General features: G+C 41.0%; 1 protein-coding gene across 3 annotated transcripts in view; it reads left to right on the top strand.

Moving 5' to 3' along the window:
• Nucleotides 1-14,857, top strand: part of LOC124544864 (putative lysozyme-like protein) — a 180,775-nt gene extending 165,918 nt beyond the window's left edge. For all 3 annotated transcript variants that reach the window (XM_047123575.1, XM_047123577.1, XM_047123576.1), the window contains exons 22-23: nucleotides 4,656-4,789; nucleotides 14,258-14,857. In XM_047123575.1, the coding sequence (XP_046979531.1) occupies nucleotides 4,656-4,789; nucleotides 14,258-14,407 (284 nt within the window). In that variant the 3' untranslated portion in view covers nucleotides 14,408-14,857. The remainder of the gene's footprint in view (nucleotides 1-4,655; nucleotides 4,790-14,257) is intronic.
• The last annotated feature ends 2,640 nt before the right edge of the window (nucleotides 14,858-17,497 follow it).

Genomic DNA, 17,497 nt, shown 5'->3' on the forward strand with positions numbered 1-17,497 from the left:
AGCTGCCCGCGGCCATCGTGGGAATTCATATCGCCATGCGGGCACGATGCGCGCGCAGCTCACATTCACTTACTCGCGAACAGGACGGAAGACTGCGTTGCTTTCTCGTAATTATTACAGAACGAAAATACAATGAATACATACGACACAATATAACGTATACATAGTATCAATAATTCCAGGAGCTCCATCTGTTGTGTTAAATGAATAGCTTTCCCAAGAAATGTCATTTTGTCAATAACGTTTCCTAAGCAAGAAAATAAGTCGTCGGCCGTAGCTGAACGGTGCATAAGCACTTAATCTAGAATTTCCTCCATAAAGCTGAACTCAGCGTCCACTCTTCTCACAAATTCACCAATCTGAGCCACATTCGTCGCATCCTTGCTTTCATCGAAAGCCAAAGAAGAAAAGGACCCAAATGTCTAGTTTTATCCATAAGTTGGGTTTCCCCGTTCTTTGCCATTTCTTCGATGCGTCTGCAAACTGTTCTCCGTGAAAAAGGAGCTATTTCCAAAACCGGAACAGTCCCTAGACATAATATTGTTATGGCAGAAACAAAAAATTATTTCACAAATTCTCCACGCTAAGGCGAGGCACTGTGATAGCTCACTCTAATTGCACAATCGTTATGGATGACATGGTTCTCTTCCTGTGGATACGTTACGAGGAACAGGTAAAATCGAGAGCAAAGCAATATAATTGGTTCAAATGGCTCTGAGCACTATGGGACTTAACACCTGAAGTCATCAGTCCCCTATAACCTAAGGACATCACAAACATCCATGCCCGAGGCAGGATTCGAACCTGCGACCGTAGCGATCACGCGGTTCCAGACTGAAGCGCCTGGAACCGCTCGTCCACACAGGCCGGAAAACCATATAGGTCTCTATAAATAATAATAGCAACATTTTGAGGAAATGATGTATATCTATATGAACTATCTTCTTTCTCTCTTTCCTGTTTTAGCGCCAAAAGTTTTGCCTTCCATTCCTCAGTGTGCAAAGTGATCATAAATTTCTCATGCAGTAGTAGAGAATGTTGCTTCACATCGTACGTCTTCCACGCTGTTAAAATAGCATCACAAAGAAGACAGAGGGCCGGTATGTTATCCAGTAAGAAAGTAGTCTTCTTCCCAGTGTGGACTGAAGCGTATGGATTAGACAGCTTTCCTTTTTGAGGATCGGAATTCCTCAGCCATTTTCCTGTCACTAATTTTGTTCCACCGTGAACGCCAAAGGGACTTCCACACGATAACACTAATGAAAGGAAGTAAACAGGCCTGTCAAGATGGCTTGCGCATCAGTAACAAATGGGTCGTGTTAGCGGAGGGGCGGAGGGGGAAGTTCTGGCTGACAGCACTCGCGGGGAAACAGTGAGGGCACTCGCGGCCGCCCGCAACCGTAATAGCGCATTTGCCCATACCTTATCTACGTGTCTAAAGGATACACAGGAGTTCTCAGTTTCATTACGACAATCGTCTAAGGGTCATATGCCATGGTGGAACAACCTTCGTTGGAAGCCAAATGTCAACTGATGCTTGCCGGCGATGCTAGCCATCGTTTAGTATTTGCAGGCCCCAGGGCAATGAGATTTCACCGAACTAGCAGGGTCTGCTAACCATGTGTGCAGCATACAACCTACCTCAGTAAATTGAAAAAGTGACTTCCAACATGAGAACCGTAAGAATTAATGTCTCTAAGCAGAGAAGCGAAAATGGAACTTTAGTTGGCTCGGACTGCGCCTTACTTGCGGGCAGATGACTGGACGATAGGCAACACACTTTGCATACGCACGTCACCATGTGCCTAAGCTCCAGAGCGTCTCAGGAGTGCAGCCGGTCTTAAACGACGCCTAGCGTTTCGGGAAGCATCAGTGATTATTTTTTCGCTAACAAAATTTATTACTTAGGACGTGGTCTATCACTGACACAGGTTTGTCGTAAGGACTTCGGAGTAGTATCAGTTCTCTATACTAAGCGAACGGTTTCATATTTACATTTTCTGAGCAGCTGTAGAATATTTTCACTCTGTACATTCTATGGCGAATGACCTTGCCGCAGTGGTAACAATGGTTCGATTCAGAGCACCGAAATTAAGTGCTATTGGGCTTGGCTAGCACTTGGTTGGGTGACCGTTAAGCACTGGGTAGCGCTGTTGGCAAGCGGGGTGGTCTCCGCCCTTGTGCGACCAGTTGAGGCGCTACTTGATTGAGAAGTAACAGCTCCGGTCACGAAAACTGACAACGGTCGGGAGAGCGTTGCCAACGCTGATCACAAGCCTCTCCAATCCGCACTCAGAAACGCCTATCGGCAACGATGGTTGCTCGGTACCGATGGGCCTTCCGAAGCCTTTTCGGACGGAGAGAGAGAGAATATGCTACAATGGTGTGTTATGATTTAACTGTGCGTCTTTGAGATTTTTCCGTGCCTGCTGTCAGTCCTGCGTGATGGGAAGTCTACATGCTTGAGCCATACTCTAGAGCTGGTATTAGTAGCTTCTATCGTGCGGTGTCGTTTGCAGATATCCTGTGCGTTTCTAGTACTCTCTCACTGACCATTCCCCTTCACCAGAACTGACTGTTTGAGGTCACTGCCAACTATAGCGCAATCGAAAGCGTATAAACGGCTAAAGTGCAACAACTGAGTGACCAATTCAGTTCAGGGAAACACCAACATGCCAACAGTGTTACGCAGTACAGAGGTGATCGTCCTTACGTCACAAGTGCAGGATCACTACCGTTTGGCTCCTCAGATTGTACGTCCTTGCATTCCTACGACTTTTGAAGTACCTTGCTCAGCCAATTACAGAAGGATCTACAGTTTAATATGTACTCTGAGCACGGGGCTGGTCAGAACTATTCTCGTCAGTACATGTTGGCAGAGGTGAAACACAAATTCATAGTACAAAGTGAGGACAGAATATCACTTGTATCCATAGTCAGTTTCTTAACACTGAACCACGGAGCCACAACGTCGTCGCAACTGTTGACTGGCGGTAGACTTTGCAGTGTACTACGTCAAGATACTAGTATAAAGAAAACTACTTGGAGTGTTATACCGAGTGCAAACGTTAACTGTTTACAGCGCACAGCAGTGTTGCAGGGGAATAGGAGGCAAAATGTTTTGTACGACACACTTGTGGTCTTTCAAGTCATGTTCAAATGTGTGTGAATTCCTGCTGAGGTCATCGGTCTCTAGACTTACACACTACTGAAACTAACTTATACTAAGAACAACACACACACCCATGCCCGAGGGAGGACTCGAACCTCCGGCGGGAGGGGCTGCGCAATCGGTGACATGGCATCTCTAACCGTTGCGGTTTCAAGTCGTGTGACAGCCTTAAGTTGGAACAGCCGCATAATGAACTACAATTTACGCTCAAGCCACGGCGTCTTCGCACCGCGCAACGTTTTTAAATAGGGTAAAACAGGGGTAGACAGCCGTTCGGGGGAGATGGCCAACGGCTGTGGTTCTCTAATACCCGCTTTACACCGCTGCCGGTCGGCACATGGTGAATCTTCGTCGCGAGTGACACGCTGTTACTTCCCTTCTGCCTTTACTTCAACAAAAACTAAGTATTTTTCATGATTTAATTTTAATACACCTCTATATTATATACTATGACAAAACTATTCAATTTTTTCACTATTTCGATTGTGAGTAGTTACGGAAACTTACATTTCAGGGATGTATAGGCCTATTTTCACACCTTCATGATGGCTTCTCTCGGCGTTCTGCCCGCCTCGGGCCCGGGTTCGATTCCCGGCAGGGAACTGGGTGTTTTATCTCCTTCATCATCACTGACACGCAGGTCACCTAAGTGGCGTCAACTAAGAAGACTTGCAATACGCTGGCTGGACCCAGAAAGGGATATCCCGGCCTATAAATGCTAAACTATCATTTCATTCCTTTGCGTTCTCGTCCACCATGTTCGATGATGCACTATGACTATTTCTCCCTGCCGATTAGAAGAATCTACAGTTCTAGTTTCTATCAGATTGCACTCAGTGTGATGAAACTGTTTAATTCGGGTTTAAATATTTGCATGATATGCATTTTATTTGAAAAATCTGTTCGCCCGTTTTGGGGAAAGACCTGCATTGCACCTGGGGCAAGCGGTAACTTTTATTCGAAAGCGCGTCATGTGTCATTCGTTATGTCTCTGAACTGCAAGCGGCAAATTTCATGTTATTCTACTGCGTAATCACTGATGGTACGGTATCTGGAATCCAGCTAAGCTGCGATCCGATTTAGCACGATCACATTTACGGATTAATGATCTAGTCCCCTTACACATAGTTGAGTTGAATCAGTGCCTTGAAAAAATTTTATTTTTGCGCTATCTTTACAATGTTCTGACAAGAAAAATTTGTCTGTAATTTATTTTCCCCACACACACACACACACACACACACACACACACACACACACACACACGCGCGCGCGCGCGGACGCAGGTGCGTCGTGCATGGGCGCGCTCACTCACCCGCATACACTAACTTACACACAAATTAATTGAGACAGGGAGGGAGAAATAGACAGACAAGCACGTACAGTCTCAGGTGTCCTCCTTGACAATAGATTTGCTTCGTAGGTAGGGAGCATCTAACATTAAGTGCACTACGAGGCTCCCACTTGCCGTGTCATGTTCCAGGAGCATCCCACGGCCACAAGGAGCGCCACGCCAGCCGGTCGACACTTCCACAGCACACCGCTGTTCAGCACACTCGGCAGGCAGGATCATCCTCCAGCGGCATCTGCCCCACCATCTGCCAGAACTTAGACTCGGTAAGCACCCTTTCACTGCCTCCTATGTAGCAATTATACTGCGAGGATCGTGGATCGTCACTGGCATCCTCATCAACACCTAGATGTCCTAGCAAATTCTGCATCATTCAGAGACGTACAGATGTTCTGATATTTATATGGGTATTATTTGTTACGATTCGTGAATGGTAATATGTGTGTGTGTGTGTGTGTGTGTGTGCGTGTGTGTGTGTGTGTGTGTGTGTGTGTGCGTGTGCGTGTGTTTGGTACGTATTTCATTCAGCATACACTCTAACATAATTAAATTGAATGAAAACGACGCAATACGAAGGAGTTATCCGAATGTGCCGAAAACTGGTAGACGTGATGTACATGTACAGACAAGCAAATGATAACAATCACAGAAAAATTGAATGATTTATTAGAGAAAGATTTTCGCAAATTCAGCAAGTGAATAATGATTTCATCCACCTCTGGCCATTATACAATTAATTGTTCATCTTGGCATAGAGTGACAGAGTTTCGGGATGTTCTCCTGCGGAATATCGTGTCATATTCAGTGCAGTGGACCCGTTAGCTGATTGTAGATCCCTGACCATAACCATCGAAACGTTGCTAATTGCGGGGAGATCCGGCGACCTTGTTGGCTAAGGTAGTGTTTAGCAACAAGAAGACAAGTAGCAGAAACTCTCACCGCGAGCGGGCAGGCATTGCTGAAATGTTGTAAGTTCAGGGTGGCTTGAAATGAATGGCAACAAAACGGGGCGTAGAATATCATCAGCGTACCCGGTGTTCTGTAAGGGTGGCGCGGATGACAACCAAAGGGGTCTGTTACAAAAATTACATCGTTGATTATTACTCCTGGTTGTCGGACCGTATTGTGGGCGACAGTCAGCTTGGTATCCCATCGCTGTCCGGGTTGTCTCCAGACAGGTCTTCGGCCTGGAGTGTCATTGGCTTTGTTGTCTTCAGTGATGAGTTGTGCCTCGATATGAGTCTCAATTACTGGAGAAGACTCCCAGACAGCGGTGGGATGTCTATGTGACAGATTTCAGAAGGGCCAGCGGACGTGGACCTACGCATTATTGACTTGCTGAAATTGTGAAGGTCTTTCTCTTGAATAAATATTCACTGAATAATTATCCAGTTTTTCTCAATTTTTTTCAGCCCTCGATATATAATATCTTAATACAACGCAAGTTACTATTTACGTTCTAGTGCATTCAGCAAATACATCATGTTGCCTTTAAATACAACGTGATCTACTAATTACATTTTATTATTGATTTTATTTGATTAATCTGTCTTTATTCATGATCTATCATCTTCAGTATTTGTATCACATCAGCACCACCATTACAGCAGTTTTAATCATTATCATCACCATCAACACCAAGTTTACGAAACTTCTGGAGAAGGGCTCACTTATCCCTTCTCATCAATTACAGTCTTCAGGTATAAGTATCCTTGTTGTTCCAGCATATTCTCTGACCTGTATTCCTTCTATCTTCCTCTTGGTTTCTTCTTGCATCCTGATATCCAGCAAGGAACTTCTTTGGTTTAACCAGCATTTATTCGCCTGGCTTTAACAGTCTGACACATCTTTATTTCTTTTCCGGTACTGTCATAAATGTTTCTTCCACTATAGTCCACATACACTTGCTTATTTTTGTGTTTTCACCCTGGTAATTACTAACATGCATCTCCACTGATTGGTGAAGAACATTTATATTTTTAGTAGTCTTCTCTTGGAAATTCCATGTCTTGCTGTCACCTCTCAAATCTGCTGCCAGCCATGATTTTTTCATATACTTGTGAATTTATATTCTTTATTTATGTGCCCAGAGAATCCTTACTAACTTGATCTGCATTAAAAGCATGTAAAATCAGTCTTTGCAATTACTAATAAATGCGTTTCGTTTCGTTGATTTAAAACATAATTAGTGGTCTAGAGTGAAACGTATTTCCAATTGTTTGTTGGTTCCTGACAAATAAAAAAATCTTATCACAGTACCTTTTGCAACGAATTTTCTTAAATTAAGAGAATCAAACTAAAATTTTAATTTTTTTTCATACCACTAACGATATTTTACATCGCCGGCCGGAGTGGCGAAGCGGTTAAAGGCGCTACAGTCTGGAACCGCACGACCGCTACGGTCGCAGGTTCGAATCCTGCCTCGGGCATGGATGTGTGTGATGTCCTTAGGTTAGTTAGGTTTAAGTAGTTCTAACTTCTAGGGGACTTATGACCACAGCAGTTGAGTCCCATAGTGCTCAGAGCCATTTTTGATATTTTAAATCCTTAAAAAGAAGTGCATATGGTGATATCAATGCACTTTTTTTTCGAAAGACTAGCTTTTAACACTTTAAAAAGTAGGAAGTATAAATTACTAAAAGAACTACTGGCCAATATCACACCTATGTTTATTTCTCTTCCTGTCCATTCAATGGTTTTCTTTTTAGTCCCTAAAGATACAGTACAAATTCATCAGTTTCGCTAGTTTCGTAGTTAATTAATGTAACTGATTTTCACTTGTACTTTCAAAGTTACGTTACTAAGTCCTTCCATTCGTTCTCTAAGTATATCGGTACAGAAAGCAACACTAAAACGAATCAAATGTGTTCCATTAATACGTACTTCTCCGTTTTTCCAGTTCAGGGATGTGGAAGCTTCCTACAGAACCGCTGAGAACAATTTTGGTGATTAGTGATCGCACTCTCTGACGTCTCTCAAAATTTGGAATTTAGCATTGTCCTGATGAAATAAACTCAACCAAAAACATGTATTGAATCGAAACCTGGTTCTTCAACAGGATTCCAGAACTCATTTTAATAAAACTCACTCATAAACGTACTGTAATGCTGTAAATCACACTTAAAATAGTAAATAATACCTATTTTTGCGCCCTATAACTTCGTGCAACGCTAACACACTTCCATTGAACTATGTTCATCACTAAAGTCGTATTGTTTTTGTACCTGACTAAAATATAATTTGCTTTCTATGTTGCTGTTAATGACTGATGTTAATATCTTATACATTACAAATGGAACACTGGGAAGTCGCTAATTATTTGTCTCGTCTGACCCATTCCTTGTGAAGGAAGTTAATTACAGACTGCTCTAGATTTGTATAAATCTCTTCTTTAGCAAACACTCTGCGAATAATTTCGCAGGATAGTTTTCTTGCACCTTTCTTTTAACAATATCCATTTGTGTTAAAACATCATCATCTGCAGGATCTTCTTTTTCTTCACGGTGTTACTTATCTGGAATGACATTAGTTGTATGTATTTTCTGTTCAGCTCTTGATCTGTAAAAACATTTAAAGAAATATTTTAATGCTTGTACAACTTTCTCTGTGTTCTTGGTTACTGTACCATTTACCATCATGACTGATAAAATATACTATTTATCCAAAATTACATTCCGCTTTACCTTCCTTGTTGTTTCCTGTATTAAATTTTTATTATATCTTGTCACGTCTTCTAGAAGACGTTTCAAAACAGTTTTATATTCTATCGTCTACATAATATCGTTTGCTTGAAATCATAGTTCTTCTTGTTTGTCACTGTTGCCTTCCTCCATATCTGCATTATCTTTTGCTTTCTCTATAAATACTTTTCTTCAATATTTATCCCTTTCGTCCGTACTGAATTTAATATGGTATTCTTTCTTATTCATACACAAATTCTCACAACCTACATTTCTGACACATTGCTTAAGACATCTGTTGCTGTGTCCCATTATATCTATTTTTACTCTACATCTTGTGAGTTTAAGAACATTAAAAATTCTGGAATTGTTTCGCACATCACTTCATGTACAATTTGTTTATTATTTTATTAAATACAATATTTCTCGTTTCAGTTTTATTTGTTCCTTGCCAAATCAGTTTTCCATTTTTTTTTCATCTACAAGAATGTATTACTGATGGCCAGTTCCACCCCTCTGTGACCTGGACATACTCTTAACGCCGTGTATCTCGGAATATTCGCTCCGTAACGATTATTCCCATGCGTCTAGCTCCAACTACTATTCTGCGTACAAAGTCTGTCAATTCCTGCCGCGGGGCCATAATCTCGTTGGACACCTTTTCAAGTGACCAGCTGAGCACAAACGACAGCTCCGCCAGTAAACTGCCCTTTTATACCTTGTGTATATGATACTACCGCCATTTTTATATGCTCATATCACTATCTCATGACTTTTGTCACCGCAATGTAACCTTAGAGCCAGCTCCTTGTTCATTCTATCTTCATGCACCTCACCCGAGATACTATAGTAAATGAACATTTACTCATTGTTTAGACCCTGCTTTACGCCCTGAGACCAGTTAGTGTACTAACCTGTCGGTTACGACCTTTTTTTGCGGCCACTGATCTTAGCTGTCTTGCATGATTGCATATAGCACACCATTCCATATAAACAGTGCACAGTTTGCGTTCATACAGCATCAAATCAGGCGACTTAAACACGATGTGGTCACGTACAAACTCTATAGCTCCTTCCTGTCATTCTGTCAGCTGCTGACTCCCATTCCACTTACCACCTACACACCAGTTCACTGTCATGATTACGTCAGCGGTGAAAGGTCGCAATAGCGGTTGCTACCAGCTGTACCCAATTTACTGTGCTTCAAAGCTATAGTGTGATCTTTTAAAGAAGTTGACTAATAATCTGTCGCCTGGAGTTGGAACTACTACGTTACATAAGTTTTTGGGAACCGGCGTTTGTGTTAAGACGGATTTGGAGAAGTACTGGAGAAAAATCTCTTCAGAAATTTACATTATAGCGCTATCTTATATGGCTCGTCAAACTAAGAGAAGGTGAACAAAATTTAACAATGAATGTAAAGTGCATCGGAGGAAAGCATGATGCAGTAGAACTGAAGAGGCAGAATTACAAATAAATGAATATGAAATGAAGAAAGAAATTACTCAGCTACTAGAACAGCAATAGCGAGGACATTTGAAGAGACTTCAGATGAAAGACTGAGCAAAATTATCACAAAATAGATTCAGCCCGAAGGACGAAAGAGAACTAGGAGACAAAGAAAATCATTGAGCATAACTTACAGCGGAAACTGTCATTATAAATCACATATGCAACCATTCCTAAAGATCTCGCTCAGTTTTCTAAAACCTCATGGTATTCACTGCACTGAGTTGAAAGGCAAAAGGTAAAATTAATTGTGATAAGTAAATTGGATTCGTATTACTACTAACTTAATTTTCTGGTTGTTATTGGCAAATTTTTATAAAGGAAGGAAATTCCTTACACAATATTATCGCGTATGAAGACAGAACATCCTAGACGGGTTGTATTAATCGTAGGGGACAGAGATATTAGGAGAAATAGTTAACACTAAAAGTGGTAGGCTACTAATAACACTAACAAACACATTCGGTCTTTTCGGTCGTTATTTACATCACGCTCAAATTTCGATTTCTTGTGCCGTTAACACAGAATCAAAAGTAAAATAACATTGCCCTAATTCTGATGCATCCAATAAATTGTGTTTGAAAACACCTTTTTAAACGCCAGTCATCGAAACTTGTACTTTTGTTCAAAATAAACGTTGCTGCTGGACCAATTTTGTTATCATTTGGTAAGAAATGATTATGCCAAATGAGATTTTATTGCTTCAGACATTACAATAATATATTTCTTTCATGCATCTTCTTCTTCTTCTTTTTCACTTTACGTATTAGGCAAACACTCTGATACTCCATCCCTCTATGATCTTCCTACATTTCTTCTTCCACAGCATTTATAACTGAGAGCCCTTTTCGGGAATCTTTCTCCTCTCATATGGTTTACATTTTCCTCCCATTTTCCTTTGTTTTCCTTTATTTTTATTTGAATTACATGACACTAAATCTTTCCTTTTATTCTCATTTCTTTTTGGATCTTCCATTGTACATCCTTCCACTCTTCTTAGAAATCTCATTTCTTGAGCCTGCATTCTACTTTTCTGCCTTCTTGTTGCCCAAGCGTCACCTTCATAAATGAGAGTTGATACTGAAATTTTTTAATAAGATTCCAGATGGGTTCCTCGCCAGGCTTTATTCTGTAAACTTTTTGCAGTATTTGCACATATGAAATTAGATTTATTTAATTCTTGGTCCACGCCCCGGTTACTTTCGTAAGTGATGTCGCATCCTAGATATTTAAAATGTTTTACTTGCCAGAAAATTTTATTATTCAAGACTATTTTAGATATAACTGGTTGCCTTCCCTGAATGCCATCACTTTCATTTTATCTACCGACAATGGTAGGCTGTCATCTGGGGCTATCCGCTGCGGCTCATCCACTCCTATCTTAAGGTCATCTCCATTTTCTGTAATCAGAGTCAGGTGACCCTCATATTAAATTACATTTAGTCTAGTGACACGATGTAAAACAACTAAATTTAACTTCAAAATTTTCCATTTGCCGGTAACCTGACTGTTCTCTAGGTATTAGTCTTCCCATGATGTTTTCAGTTCTTGAATTGAGGATTTCGGTATATAGTTTAAAGGAGGAGACTTATACTTTGATGATTACTACATCTGATTTAATCGCCCTTTTTAAAGATTGTAGCTTCTTATTTCGCCAGCATTAATGAAAGATGGGAAGAAGCCTTTCATGACTTCATATTTAATGAATGATAACATACGTCTGCCTTTGTAAATAAATTATGTGTCAGAACGTTTCATAAGTGACTCTGTTGCCTGGATATATTATGGAAGCGTATTCTTTAACTCACTATCGGACTCAATGGTTAATCTATTCAGAACTTTGCTTGTTAGTGAAAATCGAAATACGTCGCTCTCATACTTCGTCCCAAGCAATTAAAAGCCTACATTTGTGCCCAAGAAAAACTAGGTGATAGAAACAGTTTTCGTGTGGAACTGTCTCTGCTATTTTGAAGGTATTAGAAGTTTCGCCAAGCGAGGTGGTGCAGTACTAGCACAGTTGACTCATATTAAGGAGAGCCCTAGTTCAAATCCCCGTCCAGCCATCCAGGCTGAGGCTTTCCCATAGAGTTTCTAAGTCATTTAAGGCAAATACCAGGATGGGTCTTCCATCTCTTGAAATGGGCATAGCCGGTTTGCTTCCTCACCTTCCCTAGCCGGAGCTTGTGCCTGTCTCAAATGGCCTTATCACCGACGGGAATATTAATCCACGTCTACATCTACGTCTACACTGATTAGCCAAAACATTTTCATCACTGGCCACCGCGATGATAGTTGCTGCCTAGTGGTGTTGCGAGAACGTGACGCAGTAACAAATGTATTTAACCGGAGTAGACGCGGACGGCGCAGCACCATAGAGATTATATAGGCTGCAAATGGGGAAATCCTTTGAAGTAAGCGACTCCAACAAAGGGCGGATTATTATTATTATTATTGCACAGAACCTCTGAACGAGTATGTCGAAGACGGTGAAGCTGGTCGAATGTTTACGTGGTAATGTCGTGAGCATCTATGGAAAGAAGTAGAACGACAGTGAAACTACCACCAGGCGCTAAATGGTTGGACTTCACCGACCTTCACAGAACGTGGGGTTCGGAGGCTTGTCTGCTTTGTTAAGCAGAACAGATGGCGATCAGTGGCACCACAATGCTGCTACGTGCACAACTGTTTCGTACATTATTGAACATGCAGCTCCTCTGCAGACCACGCCTACGTGTTCACATGTTGACCCAACGACATCGCCAGTTGCGATTGCAGTGTTCATGAGACCATCTGGATTCGTCCGTCGATCAATGGAAACGTGTCGTCTCTTCGTGCGAATCACATTTTTGCTGTCCTAGGTCAATGGTCATCTCCCAAACGATTTCATAGAGTGGAAATGTGCAGCGCGCCACGGACGCAGGCTGGTGGGAGCAGTAATATGCTGTGGGGAACATTGTCCTGCGCTTCCATGCGACCTGTGGTAGTTACTGAAGAAACGCTGTCAGCAGCGAACCACTTGCATCTCTTCATGCTTGATATCTTCCCCGAGGCCGATGTAATTTTTCAGCAGCATAACTGTCGGTGTCTCGAAGGCAGAACGGTGCTACAACGGTTTGAGGAGCGTTATAGTGAATTCACGTTGACGTCTCCGTGACCAAATTCGCCTGATGTCAATCCTACAAATCCATCTGAGTCGCCATCGAGAGCTATCACCGCTTACGCAAATCAGCGGTCCGTTGTCTACACGAATCATGTGATCTTTTGCGTAGAAATCTAATGCCACATAACTCCCCAAACCTGGCAAAAACTGTCGGATTCCTAATATGCGGAATCAGTGACCTATTTCGTTCTATAGATAGACTAACAAGCTATAAAGCAAGCGGTCATAATGTGTGGCTCATCAGTGTACTTGCATATTTCACAAGCCGTCGCATGATGCTCGGTGGAGGTTACCATGTACCACTACCAGTCATTTCCTTTCCTGAGTGAGGGGAAAAACGACTGTCTGTATGTCTCTGCACGAGTCCTAATCTCTCTAATCTTGTATGTAGGTTGGTGGCAATAGAATCGTTCCGTAGTCACCATCAATGCCATTTCTCAGTATTTCCTAAATATGTTCCTGACAAAGAACGTCGCCTTCTCTGCAGTGAATCCCATTCGGGTTCCCGAAGCATCCCTGTAACACTTGCATGTTGTTCAAAACTACTGGTAACAAATTTAGCAGTCCGTCTTTCAATAGCTTTGATATTTTCCAGTAATCCCACGTGATGCGGTTCTCAGACACTCAAACAGTACTCAGCAACGTGTCGCACTAATGTCCTACACGCGGTCTCCTTCACTGAAGAACCACACTTTTCTAAAATTTTCCCAATAAAACGAAGTCGACCATGCACCTTCTCTACAACAATCCTTAAAGACATTTTCAATTTCATGTCGCTTTGCAACGTTACGCCTCGATATTTAATCGAAGAGACTGTGTCAAGCAGCACACTATTAATGCTGTACTCTAACGTTATGGGTTTGTTTTTACAACTCAATCACATTACCTTAGATTTTTCTACATTTAGCTGCCATTCATCACGTGCAACTAGAAATTTGGTCTAAGTTAACTTGTACCCTCCTGTGGTCACTCAAGCACGACACCTTCCCATACACCATAGCATAGTCAACAAGCAACTGCAGTCTGCTGCTTCCCTGTCCGTCAAAACTGTTATGTATACAGAATATAACAGCGGTCGCATAACACTTCCCTGGGGCGCTCCTGACGGTACTCTTGTCTCTGATTAACACTCGCTGTCGAGGACAACGTACTGGGTTCTGTTACTTAGCAAGTCTTCCGTCCTTTGCACGAAGATGATTCCGGTCTCAGGTGGATTGTCAGTGCCAGGAGGTAATCTAAACATTCAACATGTGTGATCAGAGATGGCAACATATTGCACGAGACCTAAAAATTATGATTTTAACTCAATACCATTCTTGTGTACAAAAGAAAAAAACTGCTTAAATATACATGTGCTCAGCTAAACGGCCTTTGTGATGTTACAGTTCCTTCCCGGCCTCGGAAGCTCGTCTCAGAGCTCATCCTCGGGCAGCTCAGCAGGTTCCACTGGTGAGTCTGGAACCAGTTCACAAACATCCAGTGACAGCCAAGGCGGATCTACAACTGGTTCGGAAGAATCTTCCACTTCTTCGTAGAGTTCCAGTGGTACCCCAGGAAAATCTTCAGATCACTTTAATCCGTCGTAATATATTTGAACCATCTCGCTTTCAGATCGGAAGCTTTGGACATTGAAACAGGCCACGTAAATCTAAAAACTAGTTTAGTTCTCTTTCTTCAGCTCGGCTCGTCTGCACTCCTATCTATCTTATAGGTTCTTAGTGACAATGGTCAGAGTGCACACACAATGGAAACCCTACGCAGACCCAAGCAAAACTAACCATTTTGATTTTCTTTCTCAAGCGTACTGTTAGCAGTCACAGAGGAACTATAAAATATTATTAATTGTAGCATCTAAATAGTCAATTATTTACGCGTCTGATGATTATGTTCGTGAATGTTATTATAATATGGGTCTTTGAAAACTGTAGTTTAAATACATGTGGAGTTTTAACCATTGAAATAAATACCTTACTAATGCATAAAAAGTTTATTTCTTTTCCACATAACAGTGACCTATGAACACGATCATGTAACGAATTTTTTTTACTCGATATTCTTCACTGATGCTCTCCTTTCGTGAATCGTAAACCTCATTCATTGATTTTATTTGACTTATGTTAATGGGTTATACATTCAGGGGAGTGAGGATGAAAACACAATACCACAATTTTGTTGTGTTCGTGTTTGCGTTCTTAACGTATTCTCAGGCGATAATAGCAGACCACTGAGAAACGTATGAAATGCTACGTCGGGCGTATGCTCATACGTACAGATTTACGGTCGAAGTTACTCATATTTCAAGAACTGTTTTGTGTGTTTCGTACAGCTGACGCAGTAAAAATAAATGTATCAGCTGAAACTAACGACGTCCAGCGAACACAACTATTTCTCCAGATGCTGCCATCAGAGATCCATTCATTCAAATTCACACAAAAGGATATAGCACTCCGATATGATACCTATCTCCAACTCTCTCCTCTATATCTCCGTTCACCAACACATACAATTCCAACATACTGGATCACCAATATCCTAAGATCTTGCCCTTGAGTATACACTTAGGAAATCAGGCATGTGTTACAAATTACTTAAGATAAACTTTCACTTCATCCTGAAAGCCTGCTTAATATCACATAATTTCAAATGTAGTATTATACACTTGAACATAAGCTAAACTCTAATTTTCGTGATGCAAGGGATGGATTGAAGATAATTCCGTGTTTAAAATCGCTTGCAGATATCTCCTCATATTGTGGGCGTTATGTGATCCCTTATGATTATTGCTTCGCTCCTTTTGGGCACACGAGTATAATGGACGCCATTAACAATAAATTTCCCATGTAACGTAAAAATAGACTGTACTACCTGACGCCTGACACATATGAAGTACAAATGATTACGTCATAGGTTCCAGTTAAAATAATCTTTGGAAACGTTTGCACGAAGATCCCGGTTCATAAATACACATTGATGAGTAAGCAAGAAATGGGTGTACGACAGCTCGATCGATTTGTCATCAGATAGGCACACAACTATTACACCATACGAATACTTGGAATGCCTATATGGACGTGAGTGAAATATATCCACATTATTATGTTGAACCGGTTAAATCAAACAACAATAATGAGACTTAATTTACCTAGGTCACATACGAAGATGAGCAATTTATAGGTGAAACGCAAATTACACTAAGTCATATATAGGTGCCAATCGTATATACATCCATACTCTTTTACCCTCGATGGCAATCCACAGGATTTTCTTAGGTAAATTTAATTTTACATTTTTCTTAATGTAGAGAGAGAAGAACGAAAGCCAACAAAGATTCAAAACCCTCTTGTTACGACGTCTTTGTGTCATTATGATGACTATGGAAGAGATAATTACTGTGACAAGCTTCCCAGATTCAACTCAAGTGGTAGCACATAGCCCCTGTGGGGTGGGATAAGACGTTTTAGTAAGTAAACATAACTGCCACCGTTCTGGATTCTCTGGTATGATTAATAATTTATATCTTTGGCTGATGGTGATATTGATCTTAATTGCTACCTTTTTCAAATTTGTATGTTTTCACCAATTGTCCTTGATTTTCTATTTTCAGAATAAGGATAAGAATATATTGGCATTCAGAATAGCGTGACATGTCGTAAGCGTAATAAAATACACACATCGTGAAGCGAAGAACACATGAAACAAAGAAAAATAAGTTCGCAATAGTATGTAATATTCTTATAGTATGCAATATTCGGATACCAACACATTACTCACATAATATAGAGTAGGTTTGCTCATATAGTGAACCAGAACGAAAAACGCTCCTACCATAGCACAAAAAAGGCGAATATGTCCTAGTCAGAGTTAGAGAAGTAAAAGAAAGAAACTAGCTTTTCGACTTATCTGGTATATACAAAGACATTTAAATCAAAACATCCCGACATATTCAAGTTTCAACCCTAAATAAGAAATAACCTTTATTACACGAAAAATCCCATAATCATGCCCCGCAATATAGTAATATGATACGTGATGCCATGTTGTGCACCATGACATAGCCATCATGTCATCCAACAGGGCATTTGTCATGTCGTGCAATATAACCCAAATGTGTTATTAAAGTTTAGGACTCATGCACTCCCATTCTCAGATAGTTTATATTATAGATGAATCCCAACTCTCAGATACTTCCGAATGTACTTTCAGCTCATACTCTTGCTTCTATTTGTTCCTACGTCCCTTAGCATAATCTAACAAAGGATGTGTTTGGGGAGAAACGGTCCCCTCGGGGAGATATCAGACCCCCTCCCTCCTTTCCCAGAAACCAAAAACTGTTTTAGCGTCCTCCTAGATGGAAATTCACTTCCAGAAATTTTAGCCTGCCAGTAAAACTTTTTTGAGCTATTACATGTTGCTCTTCAGCCATATGATGTTATATATTCATTTTGTTTCTTATGGCTGGTGAATTTGCTGGATTTTGGACACAGGATCAGGGAATTTAGCCTATAAATTGCAAGGAGCAGACGTGCTAATGCCTTGCAGCTAAGAGAGCTCACTGCAGGGGGAGTTAGAATTAACTCAAAAACATGTCAAGATGTTTTGATTTATTTGTCTTTCATGATATCAGA

The sequence above is a fragment of the Schistocerca americana genome, chromosome 8 (genome assembly GCF_021461395.2).
Source record: "Schistocerca americana isolate TAMUIC-IGC-003095 chromosome 8, iqSchAmer2.1, whole genome shotgun sequence".
Classification (NCBI taxonomy): Eukaryota; Metazoa; Arthropoda; class Insecta; order Orthoptera; family Acrididae; genus Schistocerca; species Schistocerca americana.